This window comes from Falco cherrug, chromosome 7 (assembly GCF_023634085.1).
Source record: "Falco cherrug isolate bFalChe1 chromosome 7, bFalChe1.pri, whole genome shotgun sequence".
NCBI classification, from domain to species: domain Eukaryota; kingdom Metazoa; phylum Chordata; class Aves; order Falconiformes; family Falconidae; genus Falco; species Falco cherrug.
The window spans coordinates 1,619,531-1,646,766 of record NC_073703.1 but is presented as its reverse complement, the minus strand read 5'-3'; the positions used below and the strand labels follow the sequence as shown (position 1 = coordinate 1,646,766).

The 27,236-nt window shown below is 42.7% G+C and overlaps 1 protein-coding gene across 1 annotated transcript in view; it reads left to right on the top strand.

Moving 5' to 3' along the window:
* Positions 1–27,236, top strand: part of LOC114015413 (potassium/sodium hyperpolarization-activated cyclic nucleotide-gated channel 4-like) — a 72,201-nt gene that overhangs the window by 8,414 nt on the left and 36,551 nt on the right. The window contains exon 2 of the mRNA XM_055715835.1: positions 21,843–22,266. Coding sequence (XP_055571810.1) covers positions 21,843–22,266 — 424 coding nt within the window. The remainder of the gene's footprint in view (positions 1–21,842; positions 22,267–27,236) is intronic.

The following is a 27,236-nucleotide window of genomic DNA, read 5'->3' as shown; positions in this document are numbered from 1 at the left end:
AGTGCTTTCTGTTGCACTGAGTTTTTCTGCTGTAGAGTCATTTATTACACAGATAAAAGGGTGATCTTTGTCTGGAGATAACGTAATGTCATTTTAGCTTGAAATCATTGGAATTTTTCTTGGTTTCTGATGTCTTATGAGCATCTCATTAGCAAGCCCATGAATCCCTCAGTTTGCTCTTGAAACCAACTATCTGAGCTCTCATCTCTGCCAGAGCAAAGATTTCTTCCTTTCTCTTATTTTTGAAAGTTGTGTTGGTGCCAAGGCAGTTATAGGTCAATTGAGTTATTGTTGGTTCTAACTGGCACTCTAACAAGCTATTAGATCAATTTACCTACAGATGAACGTCACTCAAAATGAAAGGTGCCAACTCCTTTTCTGTCTCTGAGAACTAAAAAAAACCCACACTTCCACTGATGGGGTGTAAGTGAAAGGCCAGTTTGTAGGGAAGTGGCTAGAGAGAGCATTAAGATTTAATCCCTAAATGTTTATGCCATGAGGTCTGTGACTGAACAAGGTCCAGGCTGTTTCTGTGTGCGGCGGGGTGAGACTACGTCCAGAACTCAAGGCCAAGAGGAAGAATTAGGAAAATCTGACAAATGCTCTTACATCCCTTTGCTGGTATGTAACAGAGCATGGGTTTATTTCCATGTGGAGAGCCCTATGGCCTCTTCTCCTTTATTGGCTCTCCATGTCCCATGTGTTCCTGTGACTACTGATGCAGGTGTAGTATCCACAACCATCTCAAATCAGGCAGCACCTGGCTGGTGACATCATTACCTTTTTGGTGTCAAGTGATCTATAACTTCATGAGATTTACTTGTTCTGTGTTGCAGAAGAGTCAGAGTTATTATGGTGAATGGGGTTGATTTAAGTTCTGTTCGGAAACGTTTAGATAACCTCTTCCTCTACAGCAATACAGTGCTTATTCCCACTGGGCATTTCTTAGTGAGACAGTTGTAAAACAGTGGCTTTTCAACCTACAATTCAGGACAAGGTTTCTTGACCAAGTGGCACTGCAAACTCATTCTGGGGTCTCCAAATCAAAGTTACTTTATATATAACAAGCAGTAATAACTGCTCAGGTATCCTTGCTTAAGTGGGCAATTTTTTTGGTAAAGCACAAGGCAGATGAGAATGCAGCTTGGCTCTGTGCAGCTCTACAGCTCTGCAGTGCTGACAGCACTAAACCCAGGGTTTTGTCAGCAGACAAAGCAGCTAGGACTCCAGAAATGGAGAAGAGAGAGCAGATGGGTGCTGGGCTAACAAGCTGCTACCACAGAGACTTTTTTCTGCCCATTTTCCATGTTGAATTGTTTGCTACCTGGGAAGTCCCTTTACAAATTGAAATTATTCCTTCCATGCAGTATATTCACAGTGGCTGACATAAAATATGGTCACCCGGTGCCTAGTATTAGCACCAGACTGTAGTAAAACCAGGCTGTTAACTCCTGAAGAGACGCTGCATGCAGCAGTGGAAGACAGTGCTGTTGAGAGCAAAGCAGATGAGCTTCTAAAGGGGAATTCCAGGGTCAGCTTGAGCGCCCACCACTTGGACATTATAGGGGCACAACTGCTTCCCCAGCAATGTGCAAAAGCTAATCTCATTTGTGGTGACTCCTCCAAATGTGCTAATTACGGATTTAAATCTCTGCCTCTTTGGATGGAGAGGTTGTCTGTGTTTATGCATGTATTGTTAAAGAGCTTAGAGGCAGGAGAGGTGCTGTAGGTTGCCAGCTGACTAGCGTAGGAGCTATAACTCCTTTTTTTTTTATTTTCACTGCTGGCAATTAGTAACTGTACACGGAGTAACTCCTCATCCCTGTACACAGCTCCAGTGAGACTGTAGGCAGAGGAACTCCGATGGAATTCAGTTTTCCTGGTGAGAGCTGCTGAGCACTGTTTACGCTCTGATGCTCAGTTCCACTCCCTGCATATTTGGGGGATGGAAAACCTAGTGAAGTACATTTGTATTTGCCTGGGTGTGGGAAAGAAATGTCTTGCAAAGTTATCAGTGCTCCGAAGCTTGTGAGGGAGATAACAGCTGCATTCCAAAGACTTGGGGACTCCATTAATAAGTCCCTTCCTCCCAGCCGTTGCTTCACACGTGATTTTAGGGCAAGGTGCTAACTCATCACAGCGCTAACAACATTGTTACTCGCTGCAGTGTCTCATCTGCAAAGGAGTTGTGTGCGCGTGTGCGTATGTGCAGGTCTCCAGGGGATAGGAGGAAGTGGAGACCCCTAATTATCCAGCCCTGCTCTGTATGTTCTCTCACCTCTGTCCACCTTTGTGACTAGGCTGGAGGGATGGTGCAGAGCACAGGGGTGTGGGCTGAGCAAGTCCAGTGACATCTTGGCTCTCTGCAGAGAAGCAGAAGTTGCATTAGGCATAGTGAAGCAGTGCAAAGGTGACGTTTCCTGGCAGTGTCAGGGTTTGGACTACCTCTCCCAACAGTCAAAACAATGAGAGAAATGATGACTGTAGGGAGCTTTTTTAACAATAGCAAACCTGCTTTCATTAAGCACAGAGGCCTGATGCTTGATCTTTCCCCCTTTGCTTTAAAGCACTAGTGTGTGCACAAGGTATGCTTCTGTTAATAGCAAAAGGAATATTTTTTTCCATCCCTGGTTTTCTGGGGCTTGTGGGCAGGCAGGAGAAAAGACCAGTCTAGACTACAAACTATGGTCTGTTCTCCTTGATGCCTGTACAAACCATTTGTGTCATTCTCCCGTGCTTATTTAGCTGCAGATACACTTTGAATCATAAGGAATGTATAACGGATAGAAGGACAAACTGGAAGGCAGGTCAGGCATCTAGTTTTGACCCTGTGAGCCATCCTGAACAGAATACTTTGTGCCTTGGTTTCTCAGCTTTGAAAAGAGGGTGATGATACTGCCGGGGACCATGGAAGGTGTGGCAGAACTCTAAAATATTTTAATGTCATGGGTGCTAGAGTAGATTTCAGCAAGGGTTTGGTTAATATCTACGAAACAATTTCATGAGAATTTCTTCATGATTAGCCTTTTCTGTGTACTGCTGTACATTTGGTTACATCTCTTGTCCATCTTTTGTTAGGAACACAAAAATGAGTGGATCCATGTACTGTTAGGTGATTTCTGAATAATTGGTTCCTTTGTCTTAATATGGAAACTGGTTACTAATGCCTCTACAGTTCCATGTATGGTGCTATATTGTGTGGCACATTTAGAACTAGGCTGGAAAAAGATGGAAAAAGAGCTTGCATGGGGAGGGAGACAAGATGAACCATTTACGTCAAATTTGTGTCTGTAAATGAGAACTGTGCAGCCTCTGCACAGAGTTTGGAGATGTTCTAAAAAGAAAATGTTCCATCTTTTCCTCACTTGTAACTTGTATTGCAAGGTGTGCTACCTTTTCTTCAGGAGTATGGGACTTTAGTAAACACTTCCTGAATAAAAGGTCTGGCACAGGAGCTGGCAAGATATCTGTCCTTTTCAGTGGTGTGCCAGCTTTAGAAAACATCCTCTAAGCTTGTCAGCTGTTGAGTCTTTCGGATAATCTGTTGTGACCCCTTGGTTTTTAGTGCAAACACAAGTGTGCTTCAGATCATGCCAGCCATGGTTAAGGCAATACACTGTGTGTGCGCTATGGTTGTAGAGCAACTAGGCTTGTTCCACAGTTGGGAATTGGAACAAATGCCTGGGTCCAAGACATACTTAAATCAGACTCCAGATTTGGCAATGACTGTTGGCTCAAGCCTGACTGTTTTGGAAAGTTTCTGGTCTTCGATTTAGCGAAACCCCATGTAAAGTGACATTGTTTGGAGCTTCTCTTAGAGTTTCCTGTTATGATGGGGCTCCTCTGCTGTCTCTTTGCAGCACAGGCTCTCTCATGTACTCCTGATTCATCACCCAAATGGGCAAATTCCTCTGGCTTCTTGTTGTCTACATATATTGATTGAACGATGGGCCAAAGCCTGCCAGACAAGGAGAGTTCTGCTGGTTTCATGCTCCTTTTGTAGCACAAACAGGAATTTAGGTTAACAGTGGCAGATGTGAGTATGGCCTAGGGCTCCTGCTTTTGAATGGGGGATCTGGAGGCCTCATCTGCAAGTAAATTCACACAACAAAATCTGCACTGCAGACAAAAAAAGATTTGCCTTGACATCTTCTGCCCCGCTCTGAGATCCGCAGTCAGTCAGGAGAGCACTGCATGCTCCCAGCCTCTCTAGCTCGGTAGAATTAAGGCTAAGCTTCATCATGAAATAATGCAAGCTGTTCCCACCCCAAATAATTGGCTGCTGGATGGCTTTGTGTCTGTCTAACCATTATTGCATGTGGGTGGATGTGTTATGTGTGTGTGAATAAGTCTGCTTTGGAAATTAATACATAACACTGGGGGTGCATCCAATAACACAATGCCTCATGAGTGATGTGTATGTGAGGAGTGTAAAACAGAGCTGAGCACGTCAAACAGGTACAAACATCTCTCTTCCTGGTACCACAGGATGGTGATTCCTACATCCAGACCACCACTACCTTTTTTTTGCTTTTCCTCCTGCCTAAAACACCTCAGACATCTTTCCTGTCTTCTGTTTCCCATAGCTGAAATTTCAAAGCAGGAAAAAGAAAAAGCAGCAAAATTTCTCAAAAGCTCAATTCCCTGATCAGCACAACCCTCTTTGCAGAGCACAGTACCCGTGGTGAACAGGAAATGACAGAGGTGTTGACTTGTCCATAGAGATGAAAGACACTGCCTTATCCTTGAACATAGCTGTTGGAGATGGTGATGTATAGAAGTCATGCACAGCTTGGGGAGTCAGGAGATGTAACCCCTCTGGGACTTGGCAGCTGTTACAGGGTATTATTTTCACAAGGCTGAGCTGTTCTTAAACACTTCCTCTAGTGTAACCATAACACACACACATTTTCTCAGTAATGGCAGTCCATCAGCGTTTCTTTCCAGTCTTCTTAGATAAGATGTACAGAGACAAGCTGTGAAAGAGCTGAACAAGATGCCTTGATGTTAGTCATTCACATTTCCTTAGTTTGGCCCACGAATAATCTTTAAGCCTTGCTTTCTGTACAGATCGTTGTGGCTCACTTTTTTTCAGCACCTCTTTCAAGTAAGGACAGGCAAGTGGAAACTTGTGCCTGCCCCAGACTTGGATACTAAGCTGCAGTCCAGTTAGAGAAAAAGACATGTAGGGAAAAAGACATACCTCTAGGTGTAATGGTTCAAGGTCGAACATAGCTCTCCTACAGCTGGTCTCAAGAGAAGGGGAGAGGAAATCTTCACAAGTTCTTCACTTGTTTTTCAAAGGAAAAATATATGTGGGCCTGGTTAGCTCAGAAAGGAGAAGGAAGGATATTCCAAATAACAGAGTTATGTAGTAATATAAACTACCCTGATCATTCAAAATCCATGGCTGTTGACAGAGCAGACTAATAACTAGGCTTCATAGGCAGCCAGAAAACACTGTAAGTAATTGTGGTACAGTGTAAATAGTGTCCCTCAGTTTTATTCATACCCTGCCCTGAAGTGTAGTTGTATGTTGTTCTGTGTTTCACCTCAGCATTAGCCTTGGTCCAGTGCTAATTATTTCTCCACACACTGGGGTTCTTGTGGATGCAGAAGGATAGATCATTATTTCTTTGAAAGTTGTTTTTGTAAGTAGATGTATGGAGCCAAATTCCTTGGTGAGAACCCATTGCAGCTGGCGGGGGTGACATTTGGAATCAATTTTACTCATTGGAGGTACTTCTGGCCTCTTTCTTTTGTGTATGCACCTCTGAGGCATGTAGGGGCACTGTGTCTAGCACTGTTTGAGACCTGCTAATATTGCACTGCATGAGAGGTACCAGATTACGTTCACATTTTGATGTTTGTGGAATGGATTTAGTGAGGCTAGCTATCTGTTGCTAGAGTGGAAGTATTTTAGAACACCACTTTTCTGCTCTGCCCACAAAATAGCCATTTTTGATTCAATGGTGTCTTTCATAAAGGAGATCCTTAATTTATGATCTGAATATCTAATGAGTTAAGAAGTTTTTTTATATACTTGAGAGCGGAGCTAATCTGCTTTTCCTGGACTCTAGTGAAAGACCTTCTGCTGTTCCTTGCTGAAACCAGAGGGTGCTGAGGATGTTGGCTCCAGTGAGTTGCAGTTTTCTTCCCAGGTACCTTCATCACTGAACCATCTTTACACTTCTCTTTCTCAGCCTTCCTGTGATCCATTGAGTGCCAGCCAGTTGGGCAGAGTCATATCACATGTATTTCTGGTGAGAGGAATTTGAAGGAATACAGAGGAAACCCCTAGCTTTTGCCTTACTACTAAGCTTACTTAAATAGAAGGACTGGAAGAAAAACATGGGTATCATGTAACCAAGTATTACTGAAGTGCACAAGTTCCTGACTGATTTACGTAATATGCTAGCACATCCCTGCTCTTGCTGAAATCAAAGGTTAAGTCAGTGCCTGCTACAGTGGTCTTTGAATTGGGTCCTGTATGTGTAGAAGTGAAAAACCAAAAACATATTTCACGTTTTGGAGAAGAGGGCCTTTGAGAGTGTGTTCTTGTGTAGCTTTTTGGAAAAGCTGGAATTCATTGAGGCACTGCTGCCATCCTAGAATCCCAAAACAGAGCAGGGAACAGACTTGCCTTTAGGCACCACAAGCAAAGGATGGGACATGTCTTTTCTCTTAAGACACAAAATGTAAAAGTATGGATAGTGTTTTGGGGCTGTAACTTTCAGTACCTGGAGCATATTTAGGTTCTTTTAGGGTTTCTTCTGCCAGACTTGGGACCAGAAGCACCTCTTTGTAGACTGGTGAGGAGGGCTGTGGCATCTGCAAAGTGCCATTGCCCATCTTGCAGTTGCATGCACTTCTCTGGGCTTCAGGCAGGAATAGACCCTGTCCTCACAAAAAGAAGAAAAGGAAATAGAAAGAGCTCTGTGATGAGTTCCTGCCTTGAAGTAAGGAGATGTAAAATTTTAAACGGGTAGATTTAAAATATACACTTACACCTCATTTGTCAGTGGAATCTGCACCTTAAATAAGTAGGGAAGTGCTTGAATATCACTGCCTTGGGACAGATACCTGCCCTGCTATCCTTTTGGTAATTGTTTATGGAGTCAACAAAACCTACTTGCATGTTTCAGTTATACCTGAAGTCTGTGGTAATTATATTGGTCGTATGTCCAAAAATATTCAGAGGTTGTTATTTCATATTCATTTTGTAGCATGTCTAAGCCCTGATGCTGAAGTGCAAATACAGGGTTTTTTTCCCATTATTTATTGGGTTTTCATGAGTATCATATCTGCACTGTCCCAGCTGTTTGTAGAAATAGCTTTGTAATATTTCTGGGAAATAGCAAGGATATATATTTCCATTTTGTCTGGAAAACTGATACACGGGGAAACTACGTTATTTTCTAGCAAGTAGCTCGCAGAATCTGAACTTCAGTTGTGTAGCCAGCACAAGAAGTTCCTCAGTGACAGGACTGTCCTGTTTCCTTCTTTAGTATCCCTCTAGGTAGGATGAGAACTGGCAGCCTGGAGCCTCCTTGTTGTATTGATGGAAAATGGGCTGCATCAATCTGAATATATTTCTGAAACAACTTGTTTCTGGCAGGTTGTTAATTCTAAAAATATATTTATTTCTAATTGCTGAGCAGAATGCTTAATGAATTCTTCCTTCCCAAGAACAATTAATCAAAGAAATGATTTAGGGCTGGCACTTGCTCCCTCAGGGCTCAATGGCTGCATTCCATTGACTTAAATAGAGCAGATCAAGTCCAGCCCATACTGGAAACAATTTATCTAAGTATTTTTTAATGGTGCCCATCACTATTTGTCTGGATGTCTGTGACAGAAAAGTACTATACATATTGGAGGAGCAGCACTGGATGTTATAGTAGAGTTACAGCAAGCTGCTATGGTTTGCAACCCGTGTTTTCCTGGTTTGCATATTTTTTAAAGAGAGGTATTATGCAAACTCCCATTGGTTGTAATGGGGATTTGGAATGGTGAGGAAAGAAGGGGCTGCAGTTACAACTTGCACCAGAAGGTTTTGTGATTGTAACAAACAGCCGGAGAGGACTGGTCACTGAGACCACTGAACTAGAGCTTTGGTAAAAGAGAATCCCCTGGGAACCCCCACCACACCACAAAGTTGTGCCCTTCCTGCAAAGGATGAGAAATCAGAAATTTGCAGCATGTCCTGGAAAGAGCAGATGACATCCATCAGCATCCTGTGTCTTGGCAAAAGCCAGATATGTGTTAAGTGAATATGCTAGTACTTGTTCCTTTACAGGAGTGTTACGTAGCGTGCCTCAATGCCACACAGGAAGATGAAAAGCCAAAATGGCTCCTACCAGTCTGACATGAGGGGAAAGGCCTTATATGCCCTGAATGTGGCCACAGAATTTTCTATGTTCTGTATAATTGGTGATTCGAAGCATCCTCTTTGGGCAAGTGTGTCAGTATCCTTTCTAGGGGAGAATATATTTTAAATGTCCAGTTTCTGAGTTTTTCATTCTGTCCCGGAGTATGCACCAAGTCCTCATTTTTCCCAGTCTCCTGCTGCCCTTCAGCTTATGCTGGTTTTCCTCATTTCAGTGGGTTCAATGCAGAAATGTTTGTGGGGACAACAAATTAAATAGTTTCTCAGAAACTGAAAATGGCGTTGGAGCACAGTGGCTCCTTGCATAAGGAGCTGCCTTTCTGTTGAGCTGAAGTGCTAAGTTGTGAGCTAAGTTGAGTGCCCTTAAGACACTCAAGTGGATATCAGGATTCCTGGTCCTCCTCCTCCTTTCTGCTGTGGGCCTGCATGTGAGTGAGGCACGCAGGAAATAACTGCATTTCTGTGCCTCAGTTTCTCCAGCTGGCAGATTCTGATGGTGAGACTCAGCCACCTGCCATATAGTGCATTGAGGTCAAAAGGGAAAAATCTCTTGTGAGCTACATACTGTTTAATTCAGCATCCGATGTTTGGAGAGGATAGTGAATTCACGTGGATGCCTTAGATAAGCACAGCCTTAGCACAGTACGTTTCTTCTGAAACCTAAAATAATCAGATGCAATTGGGCTCTTTTTTTTCCTTAACTGCTGCATTTTTAGAAGGTGATTCATCTCATCTGGGGTCTCGGATACCTGAATAGTCCCAAGGTCCCAGTAGCATTAATCTTTTTGAGGATTCATTGTGTGCTAATCCAGCCTGAATAACTCATTGCAAACAAGAGTCCGATGTTAGCAGCAGGCAAGTTGGGAAGGAAAAATATTTTCTGCTTTTGAAACTGAAACACAATAGTCACTACCTTATTTTCATTTTAGATGTCTTACTTCCTTCCACCCCCATCTTCTCTTCCCCGCAGAAAGACGCTTATGGCTGGCACTTCACACTGAAGCTTCTCTGAAACAGTGACAGCAGCATTAACATTTCCCACCAGGGCTGAAAGTAATGATGTAAATCAGTGTTCTTCTGTTGATTCTCATAAGGTAATACTGATCAGTAGGAGCTGAAGTTTGGAAACAGTACAAAATACGTCCTCCATCCATCCCAATCCATGGTCTTTACACATTGATTCTTTGGCACTTCCTCAGCCTCTAACACTTAAAGCCATAGTTCTTTTCACAGAGTAGGCAGAAAATGTGCAGTAGAGTTGCCACTGCTGTTGGCCAAAATGTTTTTAACACTGAAGCAATACTTCTTAAAGAAGTCATTTGACTTGGGAGTGTAAGCTGGGAGTGAAATCTCTCTTCCAGGTCTTCTTACCCCTGTGCTGTGTAACCACTACATCTGTGGTAAAGTGTCCTTGTCAGGGATGAAAACTATACGCAGGCAACATGTTATGTCACACTGGCTTTCTCCTCAGTGAGCAGGTGGTTTAGGAAGTTTTGAGCCTTTAGAGTAACACAGCTTTGAATGTCATCATTCCAGCAGGCCACTGGAAAACCCTGAACTGCTTTCTGTTACCTCTTCCTGGCAGCTTTTTGGATTCCCGTTCTGCCATTAAGCAGGAAAGAGGTTAAACTTTTTCTCCCCACCCCATCTGGCATATCTGGGGCTCATGCAGAGTGGTAGGAATAATTGCATGGGTGCTGAAGTCTGGCAGATGCTGTTGCTTGTCTCAGACATAAATTCTAGTAACTTTACAAGTTGAAGAGAGAATACGAGAGAGCATGTGTGCCTTATCCTGCAAGCAGAGATGTATCTCATTGAGTAAATGGCTTCGTGTAGCTGAATGACAGCTACATCAGGTTCAGGTTTTATCCATCATCAGGCACAGGAAGCTCTTCCTCTGTTTTTTGGTTTTTCATTGTAAGATAAAGTAACTGGATGCAAATGACCAGATACTCTGCTAAGCAACATACATAGCTGTTTCTAAGGCTCCTTAAACCCGCTGGTGACCTGCTGTGGAGATGGTTGTGCTGGTGGTGTGTGGTTCAGAGGTTATGGCAGGTACCCCAAACCTGGGTCTCTAGGAGCCTCTGTGAGAGTCTAGATGTAATAAGAGACCTTCTGTCTCACCCTGCTTTCCATTTGGGGAGACTGGAGTTGTGATTCTTAACACCAAGCTGTGGCATGGCAATATGTAGGAAGAACTTTTTTAGCATCTCAAATGGCTAGAAGTCTTTTTCTTAGCCTCGCAGCTGACTTAGCTACTGTCTGCTGCATGTGTTTGTCACCTCTTTGTGGACTACTGCAGAGCATGAGGGCATACATTTATTAATCAAAAGCAAAACATCAGCTAGCAGACAGCAGAGCAATGTCCCCTTTACTATCACCCACTTTCTAAACTGATTCTTACCTAGTTATGTGACTAGTGTAACCTCTCTGACCTATGTTAATGTTTAATTTTAGCAAGTTTGGGTTCCTAGTGGTGAGGCTGATGTTCTCTTCTCATGTAAATTCATATTGAGAGAGCCATGTCAATACGAAATAGTTAAGAATCTAGACTGTCATCCTTGTAATTTACCAAGAAGATAAGTTGATGGAAGATACTTGTACCATCAGTTGGCATCCTGTGTCCTCTGCCACTCTTGCAGTAGCATTTACTCTGAACTAATATACATATGTACATATAAATCTCTATATAATCTATATAGATGTAAAAGTCTGTACCTGCAGCCCTGAATCCTGTTAGTGTGAGCTGCTGTTATCTGGCAAGCAATGGTGAAAGATCGGATTCAGAGAAGTAGGCTTTGAAATTTCTACCTGTATATCTCTGAGAAACTGTAGCCTGGGCACTCTGAAATAAGATACATTCACTTGCCTTCATATACTTGGTACAAATCAAACCCTTGGCCCAGTATCGCTGCTGTTTGAGACAATTGGGAACTCTCTAGTGCAGATCCACCTTTGTAACAGACTGCCTGAACTTTTGAATTTGACTCATGTTAGATGTTGGATATGGACCGGGGCCTGAACTTCATAATGTCACAACTTATGTGCACCTTTAGGCTTTTGTCCTTCACATTCCACAACATATTCATGATCACTTGGAAGCTGCAGCCCTTATTGATCTATCCGTTCTCTACAACAACGTATGGCATGTTTCCATGGCAATAGGTCCCCTAAAGGGGCTTCTTTCCTTTCCTGAGTTTATTGGCCTTTTTCATTATTAAATCATCAGAGATAAATGCACACAGAGAAGGGTCAACATCTGGATCAATGGCCAACAAACAAAGCAGAACTTTTCCATATTCATACAAGCGAGAGTTTTCAGAAGATCAAACAATGCAGAATTGCCAGGCCCTTAGTATGTCAGTCTCATACATAATGTATCCTGGGAGCTCTGTGAAATCAATACACATCTTAACACCTTGAAAACCTTTGGGATTCAGCATGGGGGAGGGTGGAGGAGGGGGGAATCAAGAAATATTTATGAGTGCAATAGGGGGGGATTTGAAGAGAGGTTAAGCTCTCTGGCCTGGGCTTTCTGCCATGAGCAGAGTTTTGGTTAGGTGCTACAAACAGAAAGTTGTACTCAGTTCTTTAACTCTGGGAGGATGTGGTGCTGCAGGTTCCTTCTGACGAAGTTTGATGAGATAGCCATGAAGCAGAACATGTCTTACACGGTGACGTGGCTCTGTAGAAGATGATCCCAGACCACCAGCAGCTGGTGTGCAATTTGTCTATACCTTCCCTCAAGAGGGAGCCTGATATGGTCTACCTTAACCAGTGGGGAGAGGAGTCCATCCAGACAAGTTAGAGCTTGGTTTGCCAGTGGTTGCCCTTACCTGGTTTCCTTCGAGAGGGAACTTGTGCTTATAAATCTGCCACTAAATCTGTACATGTTGTCTTCCCAGTGGTGTCTCCTGCAGTGGAATTCCACTGCAGGACAATTTATAACTTTGATCACCTCAGTGGTGCTGTGAGAACAACAATAAATTGTCTAGGTTCAGTGTGTAAATGTTAGTCCTTTGGGCCTTCAAAAAGACAGGGAATAAGCTTTCCTACATGCAGTACAAAAATTTCACTGCTTTTGCAGCTTGTTACAGGGGAATTCTCCATGAGCTGCATTCAGGCAAGTGAGAAAATATTACCAATGCTGTTTTTAGTTGGAAATGGGATGTGTGCTCTATTGGCCTTCATACTCCAAATTTAGAGCTGGAACAAAGAAGGTCTCTTGTAGCTATCTCTGTTTCTGTGCATGCGTTCCCCAAAGAGTGAAAGGAAATCTTGTTTATTTTTACCTTTCAGGGAAGGTTGGGTTCTAAATGTAGCTTTAAGGTAATGTTTAGTTTGTTAGGATGATACTTGCAGGCAGGAAGGCAGCAGGAGTTGAGGAGAGTGGTCAATTGACTACTTTGTGCAGAATCCACCATGCCTTTTCTTATTCTTGTGACATGTTTATGTTTCAGCATTACTGGAAATGAAGTACAGGAGTATATTGTTTCTGTGTGATACAGTATGTCCACAGACCAAGGACTAGGTGTAAGTGTTCCAACACATCTGCGTTTATCGAATAGCAGATTGCACATAAAACTCTGGAAAATGCTTATACAATTACTATTAAGCGCACTGCAGGGTTAGGTGGTAGACATTGATATTACAGATCAGATGTCCAGAACAGTCATTATCCCAGGACATATGCAAGCCAGGCAGCAGCGCTGTAGCTAGCCTCTGTGAACTTCTGTGTCCTGACTGTAATGAAATGCCTCAGACTGTAATGAGATGACACCCTGCAAGGTTTGCTCAGTCTCCATGAAACTGAGCTTAGTGGTACCACGTGCTGTGTTGTTCACATACACTGTATGTATGGTATTTGGAGGAACTTGAGTGAAAGATAGCACTACCTAGTAGTTGAGAGTGCTGTCATCCTAGCCAATTCACTTAAATTCTATCATCATTCTAGCTGAGTGAAAGTTAAATACACTTACAAGAAAGCGGTTTCAGCAGCTTTTTGGGATAGGGTTCCATTTATTTTTTTAACATGCTTGAACAATACTTTTCTTAATGTGTTTTTGTCCATGACTAGTGCATATCAGCACAAAGCTAATACAGAGTGCTTGCGTTTTCTGAGACAGAAAAACAGGAAACACAGTGAAGTTGTTCTGGCAAAGTCACAGAACATCAGGACTGTCTGCCTTGGCTGATTCACAAAGCCTGTTTTAAACTGACTAGATGGAGACTGTAGAAATGTCTCTATCCTGATAAATCTAGTATTTGTGAAGGACAATCACCACCCGTTTCTTTGTGGCCCCTCTAGCAGCTCCCACAGGCAGTGCTGAGTGTCCCAGCTATCCTGAAGAGCCCTGATGGGGAGATTTCCCTGGAGGTTCAGGTATGTGGCATGCTCTCCCTCCCTGCAGAGGCCAGAGCCCACATGAGGGAAAGGCTTTGCCATTTCTCCTTTGCTAATACTTGATGACAAAGTTAACACACCTGGTAATGAGGTCATGTTGCATTTTGCAGTTTTTGACCAGAGCTGGGGGAAGTGCAGGGTCCAAGACTTTCATAGTCACGGCAATAAAAGCCTGGGCTCGTGTGAGTGGGCTGCCCACTGCAGTGCTGTCTGTGGTCTGTTCTGACTGAGCTGGCAGCAGGGGCTGTGCCAACAGCTACCTAACTTGTGTTTATTCAGAGCATTGAGCTGTTACGTAGTTCAGACAAACGCATTCCTTGGTAGATTATCTTCAACAGATGATCTGCTTTACTAGTCCTCAATTCTTTTGAATTCTCCGGTAAAAATCTCTGTCATATAGAATTGTAGAATAGTTTGTGTTGGAAAGGGACCTTTGAAGGTCATCTGTTCCAACCCCTCTGCAATGAGCTGCGACATCTTCAACCAGATCAGGTTGCTCAGAGCCCCATCCAACCTGGCCTTGAACATTTCCAGTGATGAGGCACCTGCCACCTCTACAGGCAACTGTGCCAGTGTTTCACCACCCTCATTGTAAAAAAGTTCTTCCTTATATCTAGTCTAAATCTACCCTGTTTTGGTTTAAGACCATTACCCCTTGCCCTATTGCAACAGGTCCTGCTAAAGAGTTTGTCTCTATCTTTCTTACAAGCCCCCTTTAAGTACTGAAAGGCTTCAATAAGGTCTTCCCAGAGCCACTTCCAGACTGAACAACCCCAACTGTCTCAGCCTGTCCTCATAGGAGAGGTGCTCCAGCCCTCTGATCATTTTTGTGGCCTCCTCTGGACCCACTCCAACAGGTCCATGTCTTTCCTGTGCTGAGGATCCCAGAGCTGGACACAGCATTGCAGGTGGGGTCTCACAAGAGTGGAATGGCGGGGGAGCATCATCTCCCTTGACCTGCTGGCCACACTGCTTGTGATGCAGCCCAGGGTATGGCTGGGATTCTGGGCTGTGAGCACACATCATTAGCTCAATGTCCAGTGTTTCATCCACAAGTACCCTCAAGTCCTTCTTGGCAGGGCTGCTCTGAATACCTTCATCTCCCACCCTGTATTGATACCAGGAGTTGCTCTGGCCCAGGTGCAGGACCCTGCACTTGGCTTTGTTAAACCTCATGAGGTTCACATGGGCCCACTTTTTGAGCTTGTCCAGGTCCCTCTGAATGTCATGCAAGTCTTCATCCCTTTAAGAAGCCTGACAGTAGAGTGGGTGTATTGCAGGTACTATCAAAGAACTAATAATTTAAGGTAACTCATAATGATATAATGTGTTTTGTAAGTTAAAAAGGGCATAATTCACAACTCACTATGTTATAATTGGTTAAATGCATCAGTGCCTCAAATGGGTTGTTTGCAAATTGCGAAGTACTATATCTGCAATAAAATTATTGCTAAGTAATTTGTATATTTATATTTTTACAATGGAAAAGAAGAAGTTTCCCCCTTTGCTGCTGCTATTACAGTATATAACAAGACTGGAAACCTCTTCTGAAAATAGGCAACCGTATTTCCTCGATGGTAGTTCTACCTCTGAATAAGTTATTTAAATCTTTAGAATCTCATAGTCTATCTATTTGTAATATAGGATGATAATACCTGCTTAATTATGTCTGTTGGGGCGTAATTAATGTATGGACATTACTTTGAAAAATGCAGGGTGTTGATTGTTGTTTAATAATGTAGTGTTAGATTTAAAAATTGATGATAGAGAAGCAATAAAAAGCTAACATGCTACTTGCTTGGCCTGCAAATGCCATTTTAAAGTCTTACATAAGCAATAGCTTTCTTAATTTTCCACTCACCAAAATCCATGTAATTATATTTTAAGGTAATAATATGAGAATAGAAGTTAAACTCGAAATACGGTATGGAATTCTGCACTGTTCAGAGCGGATTATGTGAGCAATTATGTAGATTGGAGATAATCTAAGTTAAAGGCTAAATACAGACTTTGGAAAATAATCTTGCCTCAAGTAAAACTGACAGTTGGGTGCAATGAAAATTCCATCAAAGACAAAACATGAGTTTTAAGAAATCTAGATGCAAAGTGCTGCAAGGTATATACCTTGCTTGTAGTGGACACTGTCACTGTGCTGTGAGATATCTCTAATCATCCACCTGCTTATGTAAGCACTTAAAATTCATCACTAGCTAATAGTCCTTTTGTTCCTCATAGGAAAATTAATCACATGCAGAATTGTATCCTGTCTTAGGAATTCACTGACAGCACTTACTCTCTCATACCCAGCTGAGGCATCATGATGACTACAGCATCTAAGTTCAAAACAAAGATGAATAGTTCAGACCACCAGCTGTACAGAGCTCCTAGTCCTGCCTCCTTGCTGTCATTGTGAGGAGATAGTTGGAACATCTTCCTTAGACCCATAGGTGCAGGTAATCTGAGTGTAGCCCTTGACCTGTGTCAGCCCTGGGCGTATCCTCACTGGTTATATTTTATGTATTTGCATAGCAACAACTGGCAGTGAGGCTGAATTTGGTGCAGCCCATGTTCAGACAGGGACAACCACAGCTGAATGAGAAGCAGGCAGTGCTGCCGAAGCAGGCAGCCAGGGGATTCTAGTGGTGGCTGGGACACAGCAGAGCTCTTTTCCTTGTAGTGTTGTAATGCATGGCTAATTATTAGTGCTCTCAGGGGTTTTATTCAGGATGGCAGAGGATACATATTATTTGCATAGATTGGTCAGAAGGAATTAAAACTGTTTGTCTTATTCTTTAGGTAGGTCCTCCTAATCATTTCCCATTACTTAGCATGCAAAATATTTTTGGAAGTCAGTTGACTTTTTTTGGGTGGGTATTCATTTCAAAGAAGCTTTCAAGTGCACAGGTATTTGAATAACTCCCCTATAAATAAATGAATTCTTCTAGCAAGTGAATTCTTGTACTCAGTAGCTGGTAGAGTGTCCTTTAGTGTTTAGGAGCAGTGAATCATCATGTGCCTCCTATTATCTCTGTGAATAATGCAAAGTTTGTAACTCTCTAGTCGAAATACGCCTACTCATATCTAGGAGAAGTAATGGTTCCAAAGGCAGGGAGGGATCTCTTCCTGCTTTTTCTCTTTCTCCTCTGTGTTCAGATACCTATGTGAATGGCTGCTTTCTGGAGTAAACTCTCCTCCCACCGTTGCTGCTCTAGCCACACTGACATCTACTAATGCTCTTTACAAAAGATGATTTCTATTTCTAGCCTGACTAGCAGTCCTGGGAATTAAAGCGCGACCTCTTTCCTGTCAGGATAGTTGCTGGTGAGCACAGCAGTGTCTAATTCAATATGCAATCCAGAGCGGGGGAAGGGAGCTGCCACTCTGGAGAAAAGGGCAGATTTTCGTCAGTTTTTTAAAGGAATAACATAGCGATTTCTCCCTGTGCAAAGCAGAGGATGGAGATGTCATTTGTGACTCAGTAGGTGGCACTCTGTTTCTTGAATCAGCACGGAGCCCAGTGCTCCTGCCTGGGCTTGGTAGAGCAATTGGATTTGTCTTTGGTTTTGGTTTTAGCAAGACGTGTTCATTACAGATTTGTTCTTGTAAGGTTAGGAAGGTTGGTCACGGTGTCTGAGCTAAATTCCATGGCTGGTGAGAACATCCTGGCTCCCTGGCATTTCCAGTTAGATGCATTTTTATTTTTGATTCCTTTCTGCGCACTTTCAGACAGTGCCTCTGTTCAACTCAGAGTTGGCTGCCTTTCAGCAGAAGCTGGAAACATCCAAAAAAGCTTTGTTAATTTAGAGGTGAGGTTGCTCAAGTCTATTTTCTCTTGACAGTGCAAACACTACAGAGCAAGAACAGAAGTTAAGGCCACAAATGTGCCCCACTCAGGCAGGTTTTGAATGCCATACTGACACAGTGATGCTGACCAGGCAAACTTCTGCAATTCACTATTTTCTCTCCAATTGGTCACAGTCCTTCTTGAGCTCATGTACTATAATTGGTTTCACTGCATCATGGAAAAGTTTTGGAAAATCAAAGTTTATTTAATTAAAAAAATTATATCCGAAAGCAATGTTCCTAGCCTGCTGTTACATTATGCAGTAGACAGAACTGAAAGATGATCTAACTTTCTGGTCAAAAAGCACAAACTAATACCTACAAAGTGTACATATTATCAAATCCAACTGAGTGACACCAACTATGCTTAAAGAGCATATATTCTTTACCACAGTAATTCTCAAGGCGCATTGTGTTTCAACTAAATAATATATTAGGAATGAAAAGATTGGAGGTGGTGGTGCATGTTAAAATGTGATTTTCAGATCTAAGAAGCATGCACAGAGTAGGATGTAGTATAAAATCCAAGTACGTTTGAACAAGACATCTGGTTTATATAGTGGTGGCTGTTCCCTGTGCTGTGAGCTGTTCAGTTGCACTGAGTCAACTATAATAAAGCAATATATTAATATTTATTAACTTTTTTTTTAGGCTTTTGAAAAGAGGAATAGAAGTGAGAAGTCAGAGGAAGTGTCCATGAGGTGCATCTCTTTTAAACTCTTTTTCAAGCCATATGAATAGCTTCAGATCTGGTTAGACTCAAGAGTCAAATTTAAACCTTATTTAGCCTTAGACTTTTGTGAAAAAATCCCATTCTCTTAATTTTGCCATGCCGCTTCTCTATCTGCAAGACAGGGATAATAACTCTGTCAGGCTCTCATGGGTGCAGCGGAGCCAATTTCATCACTGTCAGCTCTGCAGAATCCCTGGGTGCAAGGAACAACAGAAATACAGAAAACATGTGTTATTAATAGCTGGTGCTTGCCCTTACATACATCACATGCACCGTTAGTCATTCTGACCAATAATTTATGGGGAGTGAAAGGATGTTCCTCAATGTAAATGCAGAATTACACATGGCTGATATTAGGTCTCTGAGGTGTTGTGGTCCCTGAGTCTATTCAGTCTAAATCCAGTGATGCCCCCCTAAGCAGATCATACTTAATATGTGGGTAAAATTATAATGTGCAGGAGCTGTGGAATCTGAATAGTTAGATTTTAACTTCTAGGCAGTTTACCTTGTAAAGGCAGGTGAATTTCCTGTGCTGGAATTGGTGTGCAGACCAAATTCTTGGTGGTTTTCAGCTTTTTCTTCCTCCTTCGTAGAGTCCAAAGGTTATCTCTTCCCTGACACCTTGGATACCCTTTTATTAGCAGGGGTGCATTGCATACAAAAGTTTACCTTCTGTAAGTGATGGCTGTAAAGGTCAGAACTGAGGGGAAGTTGAGACCATAATCTTGAGTCACTAGTACACCCTTGAGGAGAACTATGGTTTAAGAAACACATGGCAATGAATTTTAGCACTTCATATTTGCTTGCCCACATTGGAAGCCATGATTCTCTGTAGTCGTTTCAGCAGTAATAGCAGACTGGGACTGAAAAGTGTGAAGTGTGTTTGAAGACCTTAGAACTGGAACAGCAAGAAATGCTGTACATCAGGATGCAAGAGAGCTTACTGTGGCGTGACCATGCTTGGCTATAAGAGACTGGGGTAGCAGGAAGTGCTACAGTCAGGCAGAAAGCATCTTACTAGGGTTGTGTGTGTGTAAAACATCTTACTTAAACTGTGAGCCATCCTTGCCAGTTTTGTCATTGTCTCCAATTGCCACTAAGTATTGAAATCACCAGCCAGTGTAAGAGGCACAAAAATCCAGAGATCTTTGAAGAAAGCCACTTACCTTTGAATCTCTGCAGGTCTGGCCATGTTTATCTCATGCCATTTATTTGAAACTTGGGAAAAATAATTTTCTTTGTGTGTATCTCCTTCTGTATCCCCTAAGGCAAATTAAAGATGGCTGGGGGGTTATTATTTTCGGTAATAATACACACACTGCTTCCAGACTTCCTGCTATTGTGCGATTATCTAGATTAATTGACTAGGAAAGTTGCAGCATCATCTCAGGCCCTTAATAAGGAAGACCACAACATGGATTTTTACAGTATTAACACGTATTACTGTGTGACACAGCCTTGATCTTAGAAGCACATGGACAAATCTTGTTGCTGAGTGTCTACCAGCACCAACTGTACCTTTTACTAAGTGAAGGATCGTGTGCTACTTGCCTGCAGGGCCATGGCACCTCGAGAGCACAAAAGAGATAGTTGATGACATTTTTAGAAACCTCATTAGTGGATAACTTTACTTATACCGAAGTCAGTTCCCATCAGCCTCTGCTGAATGTTTTTGAAAATTGCTGGTGTGCTGCTGGTTTGTGACCCTTTCTATACATGTGTATTAGCTGGAATCTTAAACATGCTTTTAGGTGCTTTAAAACGTTATGTTCTTAAAAAGGAGAGAGAATCTATACAGAGAAGGCTTTTAAGGCATATTCAGCCTTTTTTGTTTTCCTGCTGAGAGTTTAACAAATTGGTGCAGTTGCCTCACTATAGAGTGATACTGTTCTGCAGCAGCTCAGACTGGTCCAAGGCCCAGACTTCGGCTGAATAACTCTTTCCTAACCTAGATTTTTAGGATCTTTAAGGCAAATCTGTTTCTCCTAAAAATTTTCACTGATTTTGGCTGTAATCTGTCATACAGATAGAGCAGCATGTCCGTGTCCTCCTTCAGCAAACCCAACAGTTTCCTTCATTGCATCATTGTAAATCTAGAGTCACTTGATTGACTTCACTGCTATTGAGACGATTGCTTTAAAGGAGGGCTCAAGTCTCTTGCTTGTGTTAACTTTCTGTTGCCTTTTTTATGGTCTAGGAAGTTAGGCTTATTTGGTACTCAAGAGGTTAATAATAATATAATAAACATCATGCTAATTTGCGTGAGTGACTGGGAGAACCACTGCAGCTTTGTGTATGTTTCATCTTCACGTTTAAGCAACCAGACCTGATAATGGGTTTGCTCTGTGTATTTTGCTCATTCGCTGTGACAAGTGCATCTTAATACAAGTTATTTATGATACCTCACAATATTATAGTACTGCCCTGCAGTATACAATGTAGAGCTGATGAAATCTTGGCAATGTGAAACTACAATACATCGGCATCTCTACCTGTGAAACATTTGGAGAGGGGACCAGAGCACCACTGTGTTGGGCAGTGAGACTCCTTTGTGAGATTCATCTGCAAACTGTGAAACTCAAGAGAAGTTTTTAGTCCTCACTCTGGGTGAGTTGTGGCAACATTGTGTGATTGTGTATCTCTTACAGTAATAACTGGGGAAAATCTTTAAAAAAATCCCAAACAAATAATTTAGGAACTATATTCAGACTGTGTGTGTCTTCAAAACCAAAAATGAGTGTTACTGTAAGGTCCGCTGGATAATATTGACTTGCCGCTAAAGTGAAGATAAGCTTCTTAGAGACTGTGCTTCATGGAACGTTAGTTAAATGTTGTAGTTGCTTACTTTAGAAATGAAATAGATATTTCCAGGCATGTGACTCTAAGCTTTATTGATTATTTCTGTACAACATAGGAGTCTATAGAGTGTAGACTGAACTCCTAAAGTCCAGGTTCAGCGTAAGCTTGGCTCAGCAAGAAATCAGAACTGAGCACTGTATATCACAGGATGGTCTCCAGTTCCATCCTGATCCCAATGCTATCAGTGCTAGCTGCTTCTAAAGGAGGATCAGACAGTAGGAGCAAGCCTGATGATTTTAACCCCAAATGGCATATGAACTCTGAGGCCTTCCAAATACTTGTTCTCTCTCTCTCTTAGCCTAACAGTAACTGCAACAGTAACTATTAGTCTCTTCTTGGGTGGCTCTCAAGTCCCAGTTGAAGTTTTCGAGTAGGCATTTCCGGCTGTGTACTCCATTCCTTTCTGGACCCTTTAAGCCGGAAGATGAGTGTTCCTTTGATATTGAGCACTTAATTAGCTGCTTGTGTACTCTTAAGTGCATCAGGCAGACTAGCAGAGCATAGGGAATGAATGACAGTAGAGATGTATAAAGCACGTTAATTCTGTTGACCTGGGCTCCCTGATCTCCCACTTTATAGCTGATCTCATGTGTCTCTGTCTTGCTGTCCAGGTTTTATTGGGATTTGACCATGCTGCTCCTGATGGTAGGGAACCTGATCATCATCCCTGTGGGCATCACTTTCTTCAAGGATGAAAACACTACCCCATGGATTGTCTTCAATGTGGTTTCAGACACGTTCTTCCTCATCGACCTTGTCCTCAACTTCCGAACAGGCATTGTGGTGGAGGACAACACAGAGATCATCCTAGACCCACAGAGGATCAAGATGAAGTACCTGAAGAGCTGGTTTGTGGTGGATTTTATCTCCTCCATCCCCGTGGACTATATCTTCCTGATTGTTGAAACCCGTATTGATTCTGAGGTGTACAAGACAGCTCGGGCACTGCGCATCGTGCGCTTCACTAAGATCCTCAGCCTCCTGCGGCTTCTGCGGCTCTCCCGGCTCATCCGCTACATTCATCAGTGGGAGGAGGTGAGCAGAGGCTGTGATGCACTTGCATCCTAAATCTTTTCTCCACTTATGCTGGTATTACACAAAAGTGCTTTCTTTGAATGCCTATTCTCCTACTTTATGCCAGTGTGAATGCTAAAGAATTGTGTCTTGAGACTGTCTAATGCTTTGCTTTTAGTAGGTTCCTGAGAGGGCCTTCAGCATATTGTTACTTAGTCACTTGAGAGACTGTACTATCTGCTTCACGATCATAATATATATAATCTGTGGAGATGATGCATGGGCTGGGAGGAGAGTAAGTACAGGTGGGACCCCTGCAAGAAGTGTGTAGTTACAGAGCTGCCTGTGAGTGGAGCAGTTAGCCAGACAGCGTGATCTTGCCCTCTCAGAGCCCCAAAAGGTCCAGAAACAGCTCAGAGGAAAGATCTATAGGCAGCTGATTTGCACAGCCTGTGGCATTTGTTTATCCAAGCAGCTTCTTTTACATGCTTATCTTTTGAATAAATGGCTTGAATATTTTTTTTAAATTCTCTGACACAAAGTTAAGGGGAAGAGGAAAGGAGAGCAATATGCAGACAAATAGGGTCTGTTTAAAGACATAAAAGTCTGGTGAAAAGCAAGAGCGTCACTGCCCCTGGACCCTGGCTGTTCCCAGGGGAGTTCCAGTATGCAGGGTGAGTTGTCAGGCATGATGTGAATGAAGTCACAACCTTACAAGTAGCTGGAGAATGAGTTATTTTTTCCTGTCTTTATGCTGTCCAAAGCAGAGAGAGTGTTCCCTGCATCCTTCTCCACATGTCAGGAGTATATTTTCAGGACAAGGAAAGCTGATCAAGGCAGTTTTATCTTCTTCCCCATACCTTCTCTTCTGCTGTGGAGCAGAGCCTGATGCAGAGCCTAATCTAATGCAGAGTGTGCTCCTGGGAATGCAAAGGGAAAGCAGCCATGCAAGTCATGGCTAGATTGCACCGAGCTGTCAGAACACTAATTCATGAGAGAGCTGAACCATTTCCTCCTGCTAGCATCACAGACTCAGAGGGAGAGCACTGGTGCATACTTTACAAATTTCAGGCTTCATCTTTGTGGTGTTATAATTTGTGAATGCTTCACTTAGAGCAGAGCTTAATGCCTTGTTGAAGTTTGGGATGACATTGTGCAAGGTGTTGTACAGGTGTATATGGAGAGACAGCTACAGACCTGAAGAATTCATTACTAGGTTAATTTGCCTCATAGCACCAGCAGGCAGGACGTGCATACAGAGATGGAGATAAATAAAGCAAAAGTGTCTTCCTGGTGTGACTCAGTAAGTCAGACACTGAGTAGAGCAATGAGATATCTCCTGGTCTGTTGTGCTGTCCCATGGTTGCATTGCTTCTCTGTCCTCTAATCCGAGAACGCTCAGGGAAGGCAAGTTGGTGGCTTAGGCTGTTGTTAAAGTAGCTCCTTTGTATAAATTTACATGTAGCCACAGCAGTGCAGAGCTCCGTGCCTGCTTGTCTCTGCTCCTTGACTTTAAGGTGGTTGAAGAGGATTTAAGAATATTTGCTGTTGATTGTACTGAATGTGTCTTAAAAAAATCATGAAATGAAAGCAAATCGGCACCCTTTTCCTGTCTTGCTTCTCATGCAGTTTCACTGAGCAGCCATTTCTAGTTTCAGTCTCACAATACAAATTGGTGGGGCATTTTTCCCTTCTACTGGCTGTCACGGGTATCGGGGGACAGCACAGCGAGGCACTCTCTGGATACCCCCTGAAGAACAGACTCCCTGGAGTGATGCAGTGCTGCAAGTGGAAGGGACAGATGGTGCTGGATTGCAGTTGGAGACTGCAATGCAGACTCTGTTATGCATTGCAGAGCCCAGCAGACCAAACACTATAGTCTTTTTTTCAAACAGGGCTCGACCCAAGCAGCTGTTTCCTGGAGAGAGTGTGATACTGGGAGGTTTTCCACCTTCTCACATGGGGGAGGGAAGCAAAGCAAAGGGGTGATCCCTTGTCATTGGTGCAGTGTGTGCTACAAAGCAACAAGGAGACAGGGATGAGAAGTGCTTCTCCATCTTTGCGCAGGAGTAAACAGTTGTGCTCCTTGGGAACCACACTGACAGTTCTTCCTCTTACTCTGAAGTGCCTACAGATGATCCATCTCTGAAATTTCACATTAATCTTTCCTCACTGCACAGGTCAGCAGGGGTGATCTGGAAGTGGTAATTCCTGTAGGATGGAGCAGTGTTCTAGACTTACTCTGGATGTATGCAAGGGGTAGGTTGCTGTGCAGAGTTAAAGGAGGACAGCTGTTGGGTTGCTGAAGACTTCTGTTTTCCTTTGCTCCACTACACTATCCCACCCTATGTCTCATCTGCTGGGTAGTATCCTTCTCTTAGGCTCTTTGTATATGACCAGATAAGCTAAAAAAGACGTGTGAGTAGGGCACACTGGTCCACTGAAGAAGAATTTGTGTGTGAACTACAGGAATGTAGGGCCATCTGAGGCAGAGTTAACAGAGGTGGGTGGACTAGTCAGAGAGGGAGCATGCTGTGTTGTGTCTGGGTAGAGCATCCCACTCACTTGTAGTGAGTTTATGCAGTGACTTGCTGCCTTGCTTGTAACTAGTGCTGAGGCTCTGGGTCCTGCATGAGGAGGAGAGGGGCACCCAGTGTACACAGAGATTCTACTTACTCTGACTCCTAGATGAACACTACATTTGTGCATTAGTGTAACTGAGTGAGTGCAGGGATAAGTGGTCACTTCCTGAGTTCACAGCGAGCCTCTTCATTTCTTCCCCTGCAATTGCCCATGCGCTGCATGAATTCATCACTCACCCTGCAGTGAGGAGAGAGCAGCCTTCTCTAAGGCTGCAGTGCTGTAAAACAGCCAGCCACTCATCAGTTCCAGATCAATGCTAGTCATGAGTCTGTGGGCTTGAGAGCCAGTGGTTTGAAGTGCCTGCATCATTCTGGCTCAGCCGCAGACTACTCTGGCATCCTCCTCCAGACCTGAAACAAGTGCATTGGGGACTACAGCCGGGCAAACAACCTAAAGAAAAAAGAAACAAGAAGAAAAACAATCTAATGAACTCATGTTCACTGGAGTACAAAAATAAGCTTAATTCCAAATGTAGCAGTTTCATTTGCATTATCCATTTTGCATGAGTGGTCCAACGAATGAATTTACCAGTAGGGCAGAATATAAATAGAGTCTTTTTGAAGTGTCTGCCATATCTACCCTGCAGTAGGAAGCTTGATTGCAATACAGGAAGGCACACACGCACTGGTTCGAGCCTAGCTTGCCTGAATATTATCTTACAGACTTCAGTGTCTGGTAGTTACCAGTCCATAAGCAGAGATCCAGGAGGGCTGGCATGGTCTGTATCTGAAGCTGTACTGCCAGGGTTAGAACAAACATGGATACTCCAGCCATGCCTTGTTCATACACCGGGAAGCGCTCGTCGTCTTGGCCTTTGAACCACTCCAATAGATCTTCAGGGTATCTGGATTGGCCAGTGATTCTTAACTGTGTGAACGTGGTGGAGGCACATTGTGACTCTCAGAGTCAGGGGCTGGGCCTTCACACTGCTGTCTGAGAAGGTGTTCAGAGAAAGCAGACTGAACATTAACATCCTACAAACCTTATCCCAAGGTCACCCAGCAGAAAGAATAAAAGCAGAATAATACTGTGTAACCCACATACTCAATCAAATTGAACCAATGCAGTTCAGATTGTGAGTTAGGAAAAAACCAATTTATTTATGTTTTGCTAGGCAAAAATGATTGATTCTCGCGCCCCCCCCCCCCCCCCCCCCCCCAGCAATTTGCTGAGCTTTCCCTATTTTATGCACAGCATCTACCCCCATGCTAGGAAGCAGTGACCTATATTTAAGATCAAACTATTTTGACTTATGAACAAGGAACATTTTTTGCGACAACAGTAAAATCCTGCTCCTATAAATTGATTTCCAAATAGCACATAGGCTAAGATAACAAAAATATTTTGATTTCAGAATCTATGTGAGGGATTATGATGGGAAAGAAAGGAACTAACTGGTATTGATATACATCACAATGATAAAATTATTGTGAGAGGATTTTATCAGATTTTTGTTAGAAAAAAAATTATAGTTTTCAATTTTTGCAGCTGAAACCTGAAGAAAAGGACAATTTGGTGATTTTGAAACTATTATGTCAGTGAAAACTTGGAAACTACTCTGAATGCTGTCCTTCTCTTCCCTTGAGTTTCCATATCACATAGAAGTTTTAGAATGGAGGGAATGTATCTTCTCAGGTCTTTTACTGGGCACAGATTACATCATCTGAAAGATGACATCACTTTTAAGAAGATTCAGAGATATTCAGAAAATTGATTCAAAGGCTAGAGGGTTTATGTGGAAAGACTAGGAGAGGGCTTCCAAAGACCATGAGAATATGGTTCCCAATTGATTTTCATTTTGATTTGAACAGCTAATTCCCTTTTTGTTTGACCTATTTGTAGCCTTCCTTAAATTAAATTAAAATAACATGGCTAGTAGCCTGGGGGATGTAATGTGAGGCCAAATCCATAACTGGATCCTGAGAGGGGAGGAGCTGGGCAAAACGATTGTTCTCAAGTAGCACAGCAGGGTCCCATTCCATAAGCAGTTCAAAATAGCTTAGCAGATTTTTTATCAATATGTTTTGCAATTCTGTCATGTTAAACAGCAAGGCAGACCCCTGAGAGTAACTGATTAAAACCTCTGACCACCCTTGAGTAAAATCAGACTCAATACTGGTATTGTGGTGGTGGGATGGGTGGGGGTGGGGAATGGGCTGGATTTCTTCCTAAATTTGCATTACCTCATTTCTGAAGGCGGCATTAGTATGCATTTGTCTTTAATGTCATTACAGGAGCTTATTGGAATCATAATGCAAGTTACAGTGATTTTCATTCTCACTGCACAGTGACCCAAAACGCAAGCATCTTTCCCTTTTTAGTAAAAATCCTGGCCACACTGAAGTTGA